Source organism: Anabrus simplex, chromosome 1, assembly GCF_040414725.1.
Source record: "Anabrus simplex isolate iqAnaSimp1 chromosome 1, ASM4041472v1, whole genome shotgun sequence".
NCBI lineage: Eukaryota > Metazoa > Arthropoda > Insecta > Orthoptera > Tettigoniidae > Anabrus > Anabrus simplex.
This window is the reverse complement of record NC_090265.1, coordinates 89,990,169-90,007,651: the sequence shown is the minus strand read 5'-3', so window position 1 is coordinate 90,007,651 and position 17,483 is coordinate 89,990,169. Positions and strand designations below refer to the sequence as shown.

General features: G+C 38.6%; 1 protein-coding gene across 1 annotated transcript in view; it reads left to right on the top strand.

The window, feature by feature from the left end:
* The window catches only part of LOC136884290 (ras-related and estrogen-regulated growth inhibitor), a 400,921-nt gene extending 384,697 nt beyond the window's left edge, over nucleotides 1-16,224 (top strand). The window contains exon 6 of the mRNA XM_067156363.2: nucleotides 12,173-16,224. Within this exon, the coding sequence (XP_067012464.1) occupies nucleotides 12,173-12,393 (221 nt within the window). The 3' untranslated portion in view covers nucleotides 12,394-16,224. The remainder of the gene's footprint in view (nucleotides 1-12,172) is intronic.
* Nucleotides 16,225-17,483: the final 1,259 nt, after the last annotated feature.

Below are 17,483 nucleotides of genomic sequence, written 5' to 3'. Positions count from 1 at the left end.
ACTACTACTACTACTACTACTACTACTACTACTACTACTACTACTACTACTACTACTACTACTACTACTACTACTACTACTACTACTACTACTACTACTACTACTACTACTACTACTACTACTACTACTACTACTACTACTACTACTACTACTACTACTACTACTACTACTACTACTACTACTACTACTACTACTACTACTACTACTACTACTACTACTACTACTACTACTACTACTACTACTACTACTACTACTACTACTACTACTACTACTACTACTACTACTACTACTACTACTACTACTACTACTACTACTACTACTACTACTACTACTACTACTACTACTACTACTACTACTACTACTACAGGCGAATCTCATGAGGAAATCCGACAGTCATGACATCATGTATGCGACAGCCTTGGAAAAGAAAGTAGACTTAGTGCTTGTTAGCGAGCCAAACAGAAGGCGAGTAGCCGAAGGTGGTTGGTTCACGGACAAAAGATGTGATGTAGCTGCATATTTTTTAAATGATAAGTTGGAGGTGCTAAGCATAAGGGCAGAAGAAGGATATTTGTGTATTCAACTTCAGCAATATCAGATTTATTGTTGCTATATCTCTCCTAACATCCCTTTTGATATTTTCAAAGCTGAAGTAGATGCAATAGTTCAGGACTGCATGGCGTCAGGTATTGAATCTATCATTCTCGGAGACCTAAATGTCAAGTCGCCTCTGTGGGGGGCACCAACTGCAGATCGTAGGGGAGAATATTGGGCAGAATGGATAGCGACCCTAGACTTGGTGGTTCATAACACTGGAATCTTACCAACTTTTTCCAGAGGGAACTCAGAGTCTTTCATAGACGTCACCTGCTCAACGCAGGGTATAGCATCATTCATTGTTGACTGGGAAGTTATGGAAGATGAATCTCTCAGCGACCATCGTTTTATTTACTTTCAAGTTAAGGGATCGAAGAAGCTTAATGATATCACGAAAACGGTGTGGAACTATAATTGGGAAACCTTTAAAATTGCAATCGAGTGGATGTCACAAACTGTAGATACAGTGCAACATACTCTAAAAGATGTAACTACTGCTCTTAAAGATGCTTGTAGGACCAGCCGATTGAGGGGATCAACAAAATATAAAACACGAGTCCCTTACTGGTGGAACAATGAAATAGACATGCAAAGGAAAGACTGCAATCGCAAGAGACGAATTCTTACAAGATCTAGGAAAAAAATCAGCCAGGTCAACTTAATACCATTAGAAGCTGACTATAAGGCATCAAAGAGGCAACTAATGAAGCTAATAAAGGATTCTAAGAGAAATCTCTGGCAAAAGCTATGCGAAGATCTAGACAGTGATATCTGGGGAGCGGGATATAAGATAGTGACCGGTCGAATAATCAACAGGGTACCAGTTCAGCTCCCAGCTGATAGAAGGAAAGCCATAGCAATGGAGTTGTTCCCTTGTACTAATGACAGACTTGAAACGGAATCAGATTTTTGTGTTGCAGAACCGTTCACTGTGGTTGAGTTACAAGAGGTAGCACGCAATATGAAGACTGGTAAGGCACCAGGTGTAGATGGAATCCCACCAGAAGCCATCAAGTATGCAGTTGAGGTGGCACCTGGTTGGATCTTATCAGTCTTCAATGATTTATTAAAAAAGCGTGAATTCCCCGATGAGTGGAAAGTAGCCAAGCTAGTGCTGTTATTGAAGGCAGGGAAACTATCATTAGATCCATCAGCATACAGGCCACTGTGCTTATTAAACACCTTGAGCAAACTTTACGAAGGATTGATTAAAACTAGACTGGAGAAAGAACTTGAACAACAGGGAGGACTTTCTTCGAACCAGTTTGGATTTAGAACGGGTAGAACCACAACCCAAGCTATTGAGAGGGTGATTCAAATACAGGCAGAAAGCAGTGAGAAATGGGCTGCCTTGATAACGCTAGATGTCAAAAATGCTTTTAACACTGCTTCTTGGAGCATTATTTTGAGAGAACTTCGTAGGATGAACATTTCTCAGTATCTACAACAAATAATCGTTAAGTACTTCAAAGGACGAAGAATACGATTTCATGATTTAGAAGATCTTGAAATGAGTGCTGGCGTTCCACAGGGATCTGTCCTAGGACCCACCTTGTGGAACATTCTATATGATGGTGTCTTACGCCTGCAGCTGACAAAAGGGACAACATCTATTGGTTATGCAGATGACCTTGCAATAGTGGTAATAGCAGAGAATGTAGAAGAACTGACCTTCCGAGTAAATGAATCACTGAGACGAGTTAACCTTTGGATGGTAAATAATAAGTTGAGATTGGCTCCACATAAGACTGAGGCTGTAATTTTGAAAGGTTCCAGGAATTGGAAAAATGTCCGTTTCTTATTAAATGATACAGTGATTATCCCAGGAAAGTCTGTACGATACCTTGGGGTTCTTATTGACAGGAATTGCACATTTGGTGCACATGTGAAGGCAGTAACCCAAAAGGCAGAGAAGAAGGCATCGGCATTAGCCAGACTTATGCCTAACATCGGGGGACCAAGAACAGTTAAGAGACAGATTATGTGCTCTGCAGTATATTCCATTTTACTTTATGCTGCACCTATCTGGCACAATGCACTCAGGAGGAAGATTCACCGAAGAGCTATGGAAAGAGTACAGAGGAAAATGCTGCTCAGAGTTACCTGTGCATATCGAACTGTTTCGACAGCAGCTTTACAAGTTGTAGCTACCAGTATTCCCATTGACCTCTTCGTTGCAGAGAGAAAACTTTGGCATGAAAGGGGTGCAACTATATCTGCTGAGGAAAAGAAAGCCTCGAGGAACCAACTCTTACTAGACTGGCAAGACCGATGGGATGGCACAACCGATGTTGGCCAATGGACAAAAAAGCTAATACCCAACATAGGAGACTGGCTTAAATGTAGACATCGGCAGGTAGATTACTATCTGTCGCAGATCCTGACAGGACATGGAAGATTCGGCGTATACGCCATGAAGATGGGAAAGACGCAGGGAGATGGTTGTTGGTACTGTTCTGAAAGGGATACAGTAGAACACACCTTTTTCTACTGTGTTCGATGGGAAGAAGAACGAAGAAAAGCCTGCCAACAACTTGGCCGACAACTCACGCCAGGGAATCTGGTTCAGATTATGTTAGAGAGCCCGTTTGCCTGGAACACAGTAAAGGCAATGGCGACAAGCATTATGGGGATGAAGGAGAAAGAAGAGAAAGGAAGAACTTAATAACATACATCACTCCATTCTGATGTCATGCCGACAAGCAGTTCCAGAATGGTTTGAGTGAAGAGGGCAGGGGTTTTTAGTTGGTGGAAATCCAACTCCCACACAGAGTGGTGTCTTTAAAAGATTTTCCCCTGCCAAAACAAAAAAAAAAAAAAAAAAAAAACTACTACTACTACTACTACTACTACTACTACTACTACTACTACTACTACTACTACTACTACTACATGTCTACATTTCCTAGGTGATGCCCTTTCTCAGGCCACGAGATGTGCTGCGTTGATTTGAGGTGCCAAGAAGGTGAGCAGCCATGGCCTATAAAAGGAGCTGCCCCCGATATTTGCCTTGGAGAGTAATGGGAAAACTTCTCAAGACAGCCAACAATGGGACTAGCCCACCACGTCCCAAGTGCAGAGCTGTAAAGCCGCGATAAAGACATAGCCATTGTTAGCCAAAGCTACTCTACTCAATCTACTTAGAGAGTGTAATCCATACAGTTGGTGTGGTACTATTGTGGCTGATCAGATCCCACTTGTCAATACTTCTGACTTATGTTATCTTGGCTTCCACTTAACAAAAGGTTATTCTACTGAAGCTCAACTTGTAGGATTCCAGAAAGATATAGCAGATATCCTGGATTCAAGAGGTCAATTGGACTGTATCGCGATTGACCTGTCTAAGGCATTTGATAGGGTAGATCATGGGAGACTACTGGCAAAAATGAGTGCAATTGGACTTGACAAAAAAAGTGACTGAATGGGTGGCTCTGTTTCTAGAAAATAGAACTCAGAGAATTAGAGTAGGTGAAGCTTTATCTGTCCCTGTAATAATTAAGAGGGGGAATTCCTCAAGGCAGTATTATTGGACCTTTATGTTTCCTTATATATATCAATTATATGTGTAAAAATGTGGAATCAGAGATAAGGCTTTTTGCAGATGTTATTCTGTACAGAGAAAGAAATAAGTTACAAGATTGTGAGCAACTGCAAAATGACCTCGATAATGTTGTGAGATGGACAGTAGGCAATGGTATGACGATAAACGGGGATGAAAGTCAAGTTGTGAGTTTCACAAATAGAAAAAGTCCTCTCAGTTTTAATTACTGCGTTGATGGGGTGAAAGTTCCTTTTGGGGATCATTGTAAGTATCTAGGTGTTAATAAAAGGAAAGATCTTCATTGGGGTAATCACATAAATATGATTGTAAATAAAGGGTACAGATCTCTGTACATGGTTATGAGGGTATTTAGGGGTTGTAGTAAGGATGTGTCCGACTCGTTGGCTGAACGGTCAGCGTACTGGCCTTCGGTTCAGAGGGTCCCGGGTTCGATTCCCGGCCGCGTCGGGGATTTTAACCTTAATTGGTTAATTCCAATGGCACGGGGGCTGGGTGTATGTGTTGTCTTCATCATCATTTCATCCTCATCACGACGCGCAGGTCACCTACGGGTGTCAAATAGAAAGACCTGCACCTGGCGAGCCGAACCCGTCCTGGGATATCCCGGCACTAAAAGCCATACGACATTTCATTTCATTTCAGTAAGGATGTAAAGGAGAGAGCATATTTGTCTCTGGTGAAACCCCAGCTAGAGTATGGTTCCAGTGTATGGGACTCTCACCAGGATTACTTGATTCAGGAACTGGAAAAAATCCAAAGAAAAGCAGCTCGATTTGTTCTGGGCGATTTCTGACAGAAGAGTAACGTTACAAAAATGTTGCGAAGTTTGGGCTGGGAAGACTTGGGAGAAAGGAGACGAGCTGCTTGACTAAGTGGTATGTTCCAAGCTGTCAGTGGAGAGATGGTGTGGGAGGACATCAGTAGACGAATAAGCATGAGCGGTGTCTTTAAAAGTAGGAAAGATCACAATATGAAGATAAAGTTGGAATTCAAGAGGACGAATTGGGGCAAATATTTGTTTATAGGAAAGGGAGTTAGGGATTGGAATAACTTACCAAGGCAGATGTTCAATAAATTTCCAATTTCTTTGCAATCACTTAAGAAAAGGCTAGGAAAACAACAGATAGGGAATCTGCCACCTGGGTGATTGCCCTAAATGCAGATCATTAGTGATTGATTGAGAACCGAAGGCAATAACGTCCTGGACACTCAAACTCATGAAGTGGCACCAAGTTACAAGTATCTTCTGTGACTGAAAGAACCTCTTATGCTCCAAGTCAAAGATCTTCTACATGGTCATCCATCTGTTGCTACTCCATGGGACAGAATACTAATCAGAAACAGATACAAGTAGATTCATCAGGCAATGGAGTCATGAGATTGATTGTGGGAGTTCCATGCCTTGATCATATCAGATGAAACCATATGCTACACTTGATTTTTTTTTTTTTTGTGATATCTGAAACCATCTATTTTCAGCTTTGACTCATCTAATTTATAACTGTTAGATTCTTCAGTCTGCTGAAATTAATTTTGAATAAATAAATTCATAAATTACCTGAAAAGGGAAACATATGGTAATAGAATTATACCTGAAAAAGGAACAAAATTAAAATACCTGAAAAGGAAACAACTTAATTAAAATAGTGCACTCTTTGGACCTCTTTACATCAGGTCGTCTTCCCACTCTTCCTGGAAGACCCAGGTCCTGAACATACTTCCTTCTTGAACCAGTGTCTCAGTTACCTGAGCCAGATTCTCCTTCACTGCAGTTGCCCATGGAGTGGTACATTTCCAAATCATGGGAAGATCAAGAGTTCTTTGAGATATTCTAGTGTTAGGCATTCGAGACAGATGACCGTAAAACCTAAGATAGTGCTTCCCCGTAACAAGTGAGAGCTTTTCAAATTTTGAGAACAACTCTGCATTTGACCTCTGGCAATAATCACCCTCAGAATTTTGACTTGGGCTGAGGATCTTTCTTAGGATTTTTCTTTCATTTAGATCCTCTATCTCACCATGGTAACAAGAATTCAGCAGCACTTTCACTAGTTTGCCATAGTGGGGAGGACATAGGAATAGAACGTACCAGCATACCACATGAAATTCTTTCTTACATGAAATATTTTATATACCCTCTGTTAGCATTGAAACATGCATCAACCTGGCATTGCCTTTCCTCTATTCTCCTGGAGTCCACACTTACAAGATATTTGAGTAAATGAACCTCCTCTAGGTTTTGACCTCCAATATTCATTGTACTTTCATCCTTACCTGCTTTCATTAGTTTTGTCTTTTTGATGTTTATTGAAATGCCAAACTCTTTTCCAACTCTTACGATTTTTTCTGTCATTCTCTGCAGTGATTGCCTGGTCATCTACATACTTCACTTTCCCCTACAACTATTACTCTGCCCTTACTTTGTATTAGCACTCCTTTCCTCATAACATCTATACAGACTGAAGTGAAATCCGCGCACTCGGGCGTCGCAGTGCGACTTCTCACATGGCAGCAATAAAAAAATGTCTCTCACAAAAGTTCGTCCTGCGAGTATATCAGGCAGAAAAAGGATGCTGAATAGTGGCAATCTGGCAACACTGTAACCACATGTACGGTAAGTACCTCTGTCAGCAATACTTATCCGTGCTGTACAGTTGGTGCAGTGGATAGAGTTTTGGGTTGGCATGCAGGAGGTCGAGGGTTCGATCCTAGGTTGAGGCGCAATTTTTTATTTACTAATTTCCATCGGACATTACATACTGTAATACAGTAAGACACCGTACCTTAGGTCACATGTATCCTACATTTACAACATTTTGTAACGCTGAACACAACAAATACTTTGCTAGGCCTACTGGTAACGTAAACCGTAACGAAATGTAATGGACCTGAACGAGGCAAGAATAATAGTTGCTACTAATCTATGAGATCATTGGAGGAGGGTACAAAGAAAACAGGTTTCACATTTAGTATATGAAGTGGTGCGAATAAATTCACGCCCACGACGTTCAAAGGGCGTCTTTCAAAGCTAACCAATAAAAACAATTGTTCGTCCATTTGTAGGATCGTAGTATGTAAGTGCAAATGTTTTCTAGAGGACCCGCTGCAATCGCTGTTGATGATTAAGTTGCCAGATACCGTACCACCTGGACTACATTTATGAAATAAAAAGCATATGCTTCAACCCAGGATCGACCCCTCGACCTCCTGAATGCTAACCCAAAACTGTATCCACTGCACCAACTGTACAGCACAAAGAATACGTGCTGACAGAGGTAGTTACCCTACATGTGGTTACAGTGTTGCCAGATTACCACTCTCCAATGCCCTTTTTCTGCCGGATATACTCGAAGGACGAACTTTTGTGAGAGACATTTTTTTATTGCTGGCATGTGAGGAGTCGCGCTGCGATGCCTGAGTGTGCGAATTTTGCTTCACCCTGTATATAAATTGAATAGTGATGGAGATAAACAACCTTGCCTCGCTTTTCTGCCAATGTGAATCTCCTCACATTCCCCATTCTCACTACTATCTTCTGTTCTTTGTATAATTCTCTGATGCAGCACTTGTCCCTCTAGTCTACTCCAATGTCTTTCAGTATGTGTAATAACTTTTCCAGATCACTCTATCAAAAGCCTTTTTTCAGTCCACAAAGCACACATACATTTCTCTGTTAACTTCTAGTCCCCTTTCCATTAGGATCTTCATACATTCAATGGCATCTCTTGTGCCTTTCTCCTTTTCTGAAGTCAAATTGGTCTTCTCATCTCTTTTCTCATATCTTCTTTTCTATCTATTTGGGCAATACCTTGATATGAGTAAAGGAGTGGAATCGGAGGTAAGGCTTTTTGCGGATGATGTTATTATCTATAGAGTGATAAATAAGTTACAAGATTGTGAGCAACTGCAACGTGACCTCGAAAATATTGTGAGATGGACAGCAGGCAATGGTATGTTGATAAACGGGGCTAAAAGTCAGGTTGTGAGTTTCACAAATAGGAAAAGTCCTCTCAGTTTTAATTACTGCGTTGATGGGGTGAAAGTTCCTTTTGGGGATCATTGTAAGTATCTAGGTATTAATATAAGGAAAGATCTTCACTGGGGTAATCACATAAATGGGATTGTAAATAAAGGGTACCGATCTCTGCACATGGTTATGAGGGTGTTTAGGGGTTGTTGTAAGGATGTAAAGGAGAGTGCATATAAGTCTCTGGTAAGACCCCAACTAGAGTATGGTTCCAGTGTATGGGACCCTCACCAGGATTACCTGATTCAAGAACTGGAAAAAATCCAAAGAAAAGCAGCTCGATTTGTTCTGGGTGATTTCCGACAAAAGAGTAGCGTTACAAAAATGTTGCAATGTTTGGGTTGGGAAGAATTGAGAGAAAGAAGAAGAGCTGCTCGACTAAGTGGTATGTTCCGAGCTGTCAGCGGAGAGATGGCGTGGAATGACATTAGTAGACGAATAGGTTTGAATGGCGTCTATAAAAGTAGGAAAGATCACAATATGAAGATAAAGTTGGAATTCAAGAGGACAAACTGGGGCAAATATTCATTTATAGGAAGGGGAGTTAGGGATTGGAATAACTTACCAAGGGAGATGTTCAATAAATTTCCAATTTCTTTGAAATCATTTCGGAAAAGGCTAGGAAAGCAACAGATAGGGAATCTGCCACCTGGGCGACTACCCTAAATGCAGATCAGTATTGATTGATATTGATTGATTGATTGATTGATTGATTGATTGATTGTTATATGAGTAATGATCCTAATAGTCAGATAATCTTCACATTTTTAGCATTACTTTTTTTTTTTTCGGAACAGGCACCATTATTATTTTAAGGAAGTCGTCTGGCCATCTACCTGTAAAACTTGTTCCATTTTAAATACATAGCTATTAACTTAGCAATGAACTCTATTCCCTTCTGTACAATATTTCTACAACACAGCAATTAAAACTGAGAGGACTTTTCCTATTTGTGAAACTCACAACCTGACTTTTAGCCCCGTTTATCAACATACCATTGCCTGCTGTCCATCTCACAATATTTTCGAGGTCACGTTGCAGTTGCTCACAATCTTGTAACTTATTTATCACTCTATAGATAATAACATCATCCGCAAAAAGCCTTACCTCCGATTCCACTCCTTTACTCATATCAAGGTATTGCCCAAATAGATAGAAAAGAAGATATGAGAAAAGAGATGAGAAGACCAATTTGACTTCAGAAAAGGAGAAAGGCACAAGAGATGCCATTGAATGAAAGAGCTTTCAAAATGATTGGGTAAAATAACGTCGAGCCGATGACAACCAGTTCACTGCCTTCACGAAAACAGCTGTGCTGTAACAAGCATGTTACAATAGTATAAGTAACGAATTCTAGAAAAACGAATATCTACTGAAATACACATCAAACCGTAATTCCCATAAAATTTACAATGCCTCGTACCATCGAACCCCGGTGCAAACAAATATCACCACAAAATGTACAACTTTACAACATCCTTACTTGACTTCCAGCTCCCTGTATTCTCATCACTGCTCCCTAGCCCATTCTGTTTCCTGAATGTATCTTCCTTACACTCCCTTCTAAACAAACCCCCTTACATGTACCATTACATTGCATTTCAAGTGAAGATTATTTACCACCACACAATCCATGTCATTGAGACACCAGCTGTACAGTTTACTACACAGACAATTGTGCATAATGGTAATGGATGAAATAGTGAAGGAGACAATGGAAAAATATGGGGACAAGGAACTGAAGGTGATGTTGTTTGCAGGTGACATTGTGATGTGGAGAGAAAACAAAGAGAATGTACAAGGTCAGTTAGACATGTTGAGTGAGGCCAGAGATTAGGCGTAACCTTCTAGATGGACTGCCCCTCCCCTTCAGGGATGGGTATGAAAACTTTTTGATGATGATATGGAGTGAGTATAATGGTAATTCTTCTTCTTCTTCTTCTTCTTCTTCTTCTTCTTCTTCTTCTTCTTCTTCTTCTTCTTCTTCTTCTTCTTCTCCTCCTTTATCTGTTTACCCTCCAGGGTCGATTTTTTCCCTTCGACTCAGCGCGGGATCCAACCTTGACAGCCTCAAGGCCAGTGTCCTGGAGCTTCAGACTCTGGGTCGGGGGAAACCACTGGGGAGGATGACCAGTACCTCGCCCAAGCGGCCTCACCTGCTATGCTGAACAGGGACCTTGTGGGGGGATGGGAAGATTGGAAAGGATAGACAAGGAAAAGGGAAGGAAGCAGCCATGGCCTTAAGTTAGGTACCATCCTGGCATTTGCCTGGAGGAGAAGTGGGAAACCACAGAAAACCACTTCCAGGATGGCTGAGGTGGGAATCGAACCTACCTCTACTCAGTTGACCTCCCGAGGCTGAGTGGACCCTGTTCCAGCCCTCGTACCACTTTTCAAATTTCGTGGCAGAGCCGGAAATCGAACCCAGACCTCCGGGGGTGGCAGCCAATCACACTAACCACTACACCATAGAAGCGAACTTATAATGGTAATTATGGAATGAAAATAAGTGTGTAGAAAAACAAGACAATGGTGTTGACTAGAGAAGAAAAAGAAGGGCACTGTTATTGAAATATGCAACAGAAACCTGGACACTGACAAAAGGACAACAGAGTAAAATCCAGGCTTGTAAGATGACATTTTTAAGTTAATAGGAAAGACAAGAAAGCACACAGTAACAAATAAGGATGTCAGGAAGGAAATCAGATTAGAAACCTTTCCAATAGAATATAGATAAATAAATTGAGGTGGTTTGGACAGTCATGTTAAGAGGACGGAAGAGGGAAGGATACCAAAGTTGATGATGGAGGCTAAGACTGAAGGAAGGAGAACAAGAAGAAGATCAAGACAATGCTGGTTGAACTCTATAATGAACAGTCTAATAAGAAAGAATATGGATTGGAACACAGTTAAAGAGCAGTAATAGTGGTTGGATAGAAGATGGAGGACCCAGTAGATTGATGATGATGATGATGATGATGATGATGATGATGATGATGATTATTATTATTATTATTATTATTATTATTATTATTATTATTATTATTATTATTATTATTATTATTGGAATTATGAAATTCAGATATTTACTCAGTAAGCATCATCATCATCATATTAATATTATTATTATTTAACTCTGTCCATCTGCCTATTTCACTGCTGAGAATACTGCAGACTTCTGTATAATATGGCATCAGGAACTACTTCCTAGTGTATAACTCCACATAGTGTCAGACCTGTGATGGATGAGGATATCTTTTTATTTAAAAAAAAAAAAAAAAAAAAAAAACAGGAGTGAAATTTGATTCAAATTGTTCTGTATTTTATTAACATTTGTGGTTTCTTGTGAGATAGTAAAGCAAGGTCTTTCCAGCACTTTGTCTAATTTCACACAGCAATCATGTCTAGTATTCTGGACATGAAAACATAAATGCTAGAAGTGTAATCTTTGCAAAGCAATTTCATTTAGGAATCTTAAACTGTGCATCTGATGATTTCTTGGTCATGGCAGTATCTTTCATGACCTAGGTACTCTGTTATGTGTCTACTATTGCTGTAAACCATGTCTAAGCACTATGTCTAAGAAATTGAGAAATGCTAAAAATTTCCCTTTAGTTCCATTCTACTCATAGAAATATGTAAGCACTTAAAGTTAACTTCAATCACGTCACTCTGGTAACACTATTCAGTAAATTTCAATGCCAGTTTTCTCAATGAATATTGAATTTTCACGACCGCATTGTAATCGAAACAGACTTTCAACGTATTAGGTCGTGTTACGTACATGTAGTACGCGAAATCAGGAGGTTGTGGGTTTGGATCCCACTGGTGTCCGGCTGGCCATTTTTGTTCTGTACTTAACATCTCTTCAACACGTACTACATGTACGTAACACGACCTAATACGTTGAAAGTTTGCTTCAATTGCCAGTTTTCTCACTTAAGCATATACCATAAATAATTCAATTTGTATTAATTTTGTTCCAGGAGAAATACTTGCCAAAGATTATGAATGTTGGTTCAGTGAGGTAGCTGCTGCAGAGCAAGTGACTCAGGTTGCCGAAGCCTTCCATGAACTGTGCCGGGAAGTGTTGAGTGTGCGGAGGAAAAACAAGCAATCGCTGCTGGAGCGAATGTTGGGAAATAAAAATGCAGCTATTAGGGCTTATTCTCGAGGAAAGAGTGATAGTGCCTTGCCCAAAGAATAGATAATTTCTCTTATTCTTTGAAATATGATGTCCACACTGCCATGATGGCAGCTAAATACCGGTACATACAATGGTTGTCATAGTAAACATGATCGACATTTTTCAAACTGAATGGTATTAAAAATTAGAGCCTAGATTTATATATTCTAATAGGTAAGAAGGCAACTTTGTATGAAGAAGTGGAAAATATATTTTCACAAAACTGAAGAGACTATACACAAACCAAAAGACACATTGTAAAGTAGCTAATTATAGATCAAAATTAAATAATTATTATGTTAGGATATTTGATTTCCTAAGATCAGCATAGTGCACTTCTGAACAAGCAACAGTGTTTGAATTTTAACTTGTTTCAATGTAACATAAGATTCTTTACAGTTCTCAATGTGAGAACTTTAAGTACAGCCTGCACATTACAGTAACAATAGTGTTAAAAAACCATATGTCTATAAGGATAAAGAAACGTTGAACTCCAGTCAAGTAATTGTGATTTATCACCCTTACTTACCAATCATATGATGTTGCTTTTGATCTGACTTGTCATATTTTTAGTCTTTTTTCTTTAAAAATGTCTTTTTACAATTTGTTTTACATCGCACTAACACAGATAGCTCTTATGGCGCTGATGGGATAAGAAAGGACTAGGAGTGGGAAGAAAGTGGCCATGGCCTTAATTAAGGTACAGCCCCAGCATTTGCCTGGTGTGAAAATGGGAAAAGATGGAACACCATCTTCAGGACTGCCGACACTTGGGTTTGAAAGCTCACAGCTACATTATGCTAACCGCAAGCCCACTTGCTCGGTTTTAGTTTTATAATAATAGCTTTTCTGTACTTATTACCAGATGAGTGTAATTATTTGACAATGAAAGTTGGTATACTTTCTTCAATGCCTCTGGATTCCAAGATTGTATGTTCAAACCCAACAGAGAGGATTTTTGAAGGGGGAAAGAAAGTCCATTCGATACTCTATGTCATAGGATGTTGACAAGTAAAAGATCTCTGGTAACACATTTAGTGTTTACCCAACAAAATGAATTAAAACTCAGCCACAGCTCAGAGAACTGTTCCTTTGCCATCTGGTAGAGTAAAATACAATGTCAAAATTGACACCCAGGCAGCCTAAATGATGTAAACTAAATTGTCTGTAACAACATGGGAATTGAGGCCATTCAGACTGTTTCTTGTTTGTTTTTGAATGCTAATTTGCTAGAATGTTTTAGGCAATAAAAATATAAGAAAGGGAGACAGATTTTACATTATGAGATCACACATCTTCTATAATTACTAGACTTTATTTTAAATTATATATATTGAAATACCTATTGTTTCACTTATGCACTGGGGACACCAGTCATCAGCTTCATGCTTTAAATGTTCATGTACTGTCATAATGACTACATATCTAATCAGTTGGGGCTCAAGTTAGGAAAGGTGTCCTGGGTCCCAAAATTAGGTACTACCTACCCCATGCATGGAATGAGTAATGAGTAGGAAAAAATAAAACAACCATTCACTCAGGGGACCTGAAATGAGGCACTATCTAGCAATCCCAGCCATTTGCAAGGATGTTTTTGGTAAACCTCAGGGAAAATCTTCACTCAGGTTATTTCAGCAGTGAAGGTATACAATATTCTCTCAGAATAAAGAACACATTTTAGGAATGTGGATGGTAGAAATCTTACCTCGTATAACATGTAGGAGAGAGATATCTTCATTGCCAATATATTTATTTTCAGAACAAAATACAGTATCAGAAATCATCTGACATTTCCATACATCCCTACTGAAGAGCCATTGCCATTGGTTGAAATTGATCAAATATGGCATCACTCCCAGAATTCACTTCATTACCTACTACTGAGCTATAGAAGCTCATTTGGTATTAGGACAATAATCTGGCACAAAACACACTCCCTTTGAGAGGCTATTGATGCTATGCACCCCCAATGTGTTAGAGTTTCATCATTGGCCAGGATATTATATCATCATCATCATCATCATCATCATCATCATCATCATCATCATCATCATCATCAATGTCCCACTCCAGTCACCTGGGTGTGATTAGGCCAGGATGTATGCAGACTAATAATTAATACAAACAGACCCATTAGTCAGAAGTTTGTATTTATGTGAGCAAGTAAGATAAGTCACTAGGAAGATCTACCAGTCTTGGCTGAGGGACCACTGAATACCTTTGCATTTTCAGCAAGTAATACAACTAATGATCAAACAACTCCAAACAAGCTTCCCCATCTTCTCATGGAACTAGGCTAAAATGACAAATATTTAATGAAAGAAATGGCTTTAATGACTGTAAACTATACATAATTATGATAAATTAAATAACTTGGGTTTGCACCATGAAAGTACCTCTGAATGAAGCTAAAAAACTCACTTATACTGAAACTGCCATATACCTTCCATCTTCAAGAATAAGATTCTGTTAACATTAATTACTTTTACAAAACATTCTGAAAACAGGAAATTTTTATTATATTGTTATTAAGCTGAAAGCTTGTTTTGCTTATATGGATAAAAAGTCTTATCATGCTGACAGGAAATATTTTTAAAGAGTTCTATTTTAAATTGTATTTGGCAATACTGTGCCATCTTACCTATTAATACATGGATAAGACCGATGGTAGGTATCATTGTTATATGTTACACAATGATATTGATTTTTATTCTCATTCCTAGCCTCAATAAATCATGAGGTAGTTTGCATTAATGTATAAATTAATTGAGAGGAATATTGATATAGATTCAAACATTGCCAGTTTAAGCAAGAAGACCTCATTCAATTTCATAGTCAAATGAAGTACAATATGCAACATAATTGCATGTAAAGTTATTAACCCTCTCGTGCATGAATTATTTTTTGTTTGTGTTTGGTGATGAAAAACACTCTTACATAATGTGGTTTACCATAATGAAATATATAAATAACTTTTAGTGAATACCTTTATAAGCTTTTAACATTCAAAGATCGATCATCATACTTACATGACTGTAGGTCTGTAATGCCTTTGAGGTTGATGCCAGAGGTACTCCTAAAGTCTGTGGCAACTGTATAAGGGGTGGTCCACAGAAAAAATAAATGGTGGTTTGTACGCGTGAATGTTGATGGGGTGGAAGGAGTACCTTTGGATGTAGGGGTATTTTGCCATCTGTTATGAAACAAAATAACACGGCATCAGTTATGTATGTGTTTGACTGACTGTGAAGTTGAATAGGTGATAGGTACTACTGAGATTAAAAATAAAAAATAATGCATAAAAATATATGAGAACTCCAATGACCAACTATGAGATCTTCATGCACGAGACGGTTAAGGAAATTTTAACAGCTACAAATTCAAATGTGCCAGAGGCAAGAAAGGAGTAAAAATACCTTAAATGCATTACAGCAAATTTTGAGAACTTAACAGTTCCCTGCAAATTACGGTGGAACTAATCAGACTAGCAAGCAATCTAGGCTGGAAACAATTATGAATAATGCCACCTACCTTTAAGACGTGACAAAAGCAACACATGATGTTTGAATTAAGTCACTGTGTACTCTATACACACTACATATTACACAGCCTAAATGTGTTGAGATACAAGTAAAAATGTAATGAAGAAAGGGAGAGGAAGATAAGTTATGCTTAAATTATTACAGTCTATTTTATAATCCTTGAAATATTGTTATTTGTATATAAAGTTGGATGGCAAACTTTTAACATCCAATTACTGGTACAAACAATTTAATACATCATTTTCATTATATTAACCAACATGTTTACATTGTAAAACTGTATATTTTATAATAAATTGTATGAAAGGATCTTATTTTTCTTATTCTAGTCCTTGTTCACCATTCCTCTCAATTTGTGAGGATTCAGGAGCACAAAATATTTCATAAGAGGTCACACCTAGAGTTGGGCTGCAAGAGAATTCAACAATGGCTTTTGCAAACTTATACTGACAGCATAAAACCATGTTACATTAACTTACAGTTGCTTGCTGTTGTTTGAGTCAGCAGTCCATAGATTGGTTTGATGCAGCTTTCCATGCCACCATATCCTGTGCTAACCTTTCCATTTCTACGTAACTACTACATCCTACATCTGATCTAATTTGCTTGCCATATTCATACCTTGGTCTATGCCTACCATTCTTACCACCTATACTTCCCTCAAAAACTAACCAAACAAGTCCTGATGTCTAAAGATATGTCCTATCATTCTATCTCTTCTTTTAAAGGTAAAAATTTCATTGTTCCGTATTGAAAAGTATCACAGTTAAATTGAAATAATAAATATGGTAGTTCAACCTATTCAATACAAGTAAATAAGAGATGTAGAGATTACATTCTTATTTAATTAAAAGTGGAAATGGTACCGGTTTCAACCCCAGTCTGGGTCATCATCAGTCGATTATAACTCGAAAAACAATGCATAAGTAAGAAAGAAGTTAATGGTCAAGTCCACACAATATCAGTTGAAGAGGTGATATAAAAATGACGGGGGTAGGCACTGTAAAATTTAGACGAAGTGGAATGTAAGTCACTTAAAAGAAGTAATGCGTAATCTTCCGAGCATCAACACGGCACACGCAATGTTTGGCACTGTCTCACAATGTTCACGAAAAGCAGAGAACAGTTAAATGAGCCAGACTGCATACACCGTCAGGCACAAAGTCACAACACAATCCAAATATGAAGATCTAAAGTCATGAAGAGGCCGAAGACGAGCAGCTCAACCGAAGTAACTTGCAAGCTCCAGAAGATCGGCGCGGTGTTTACAACGTCAAGTGCTGTAGTTTCATATGCTGACAGAGATTGAAGGATAGATTAATGATCAAGTATTTGCTTAGTTCACGAAAATGTACCTATATATATATATATACTTGTAATACGATTCAATATAATTGAATACGTAATTATGATCTTGAAGATTTTTAGAACAGTTGACGTGAGAAAACAATTGTGAATAGAAAAAATGGTAAAAAGCGCAATACCGGAAACAAATGAAAACGTGTATGCACAGTGCGCTATTTCTTGAATATAAAAAAATTGAGGTCGTGATTGAAGTAGTCAAAGTTG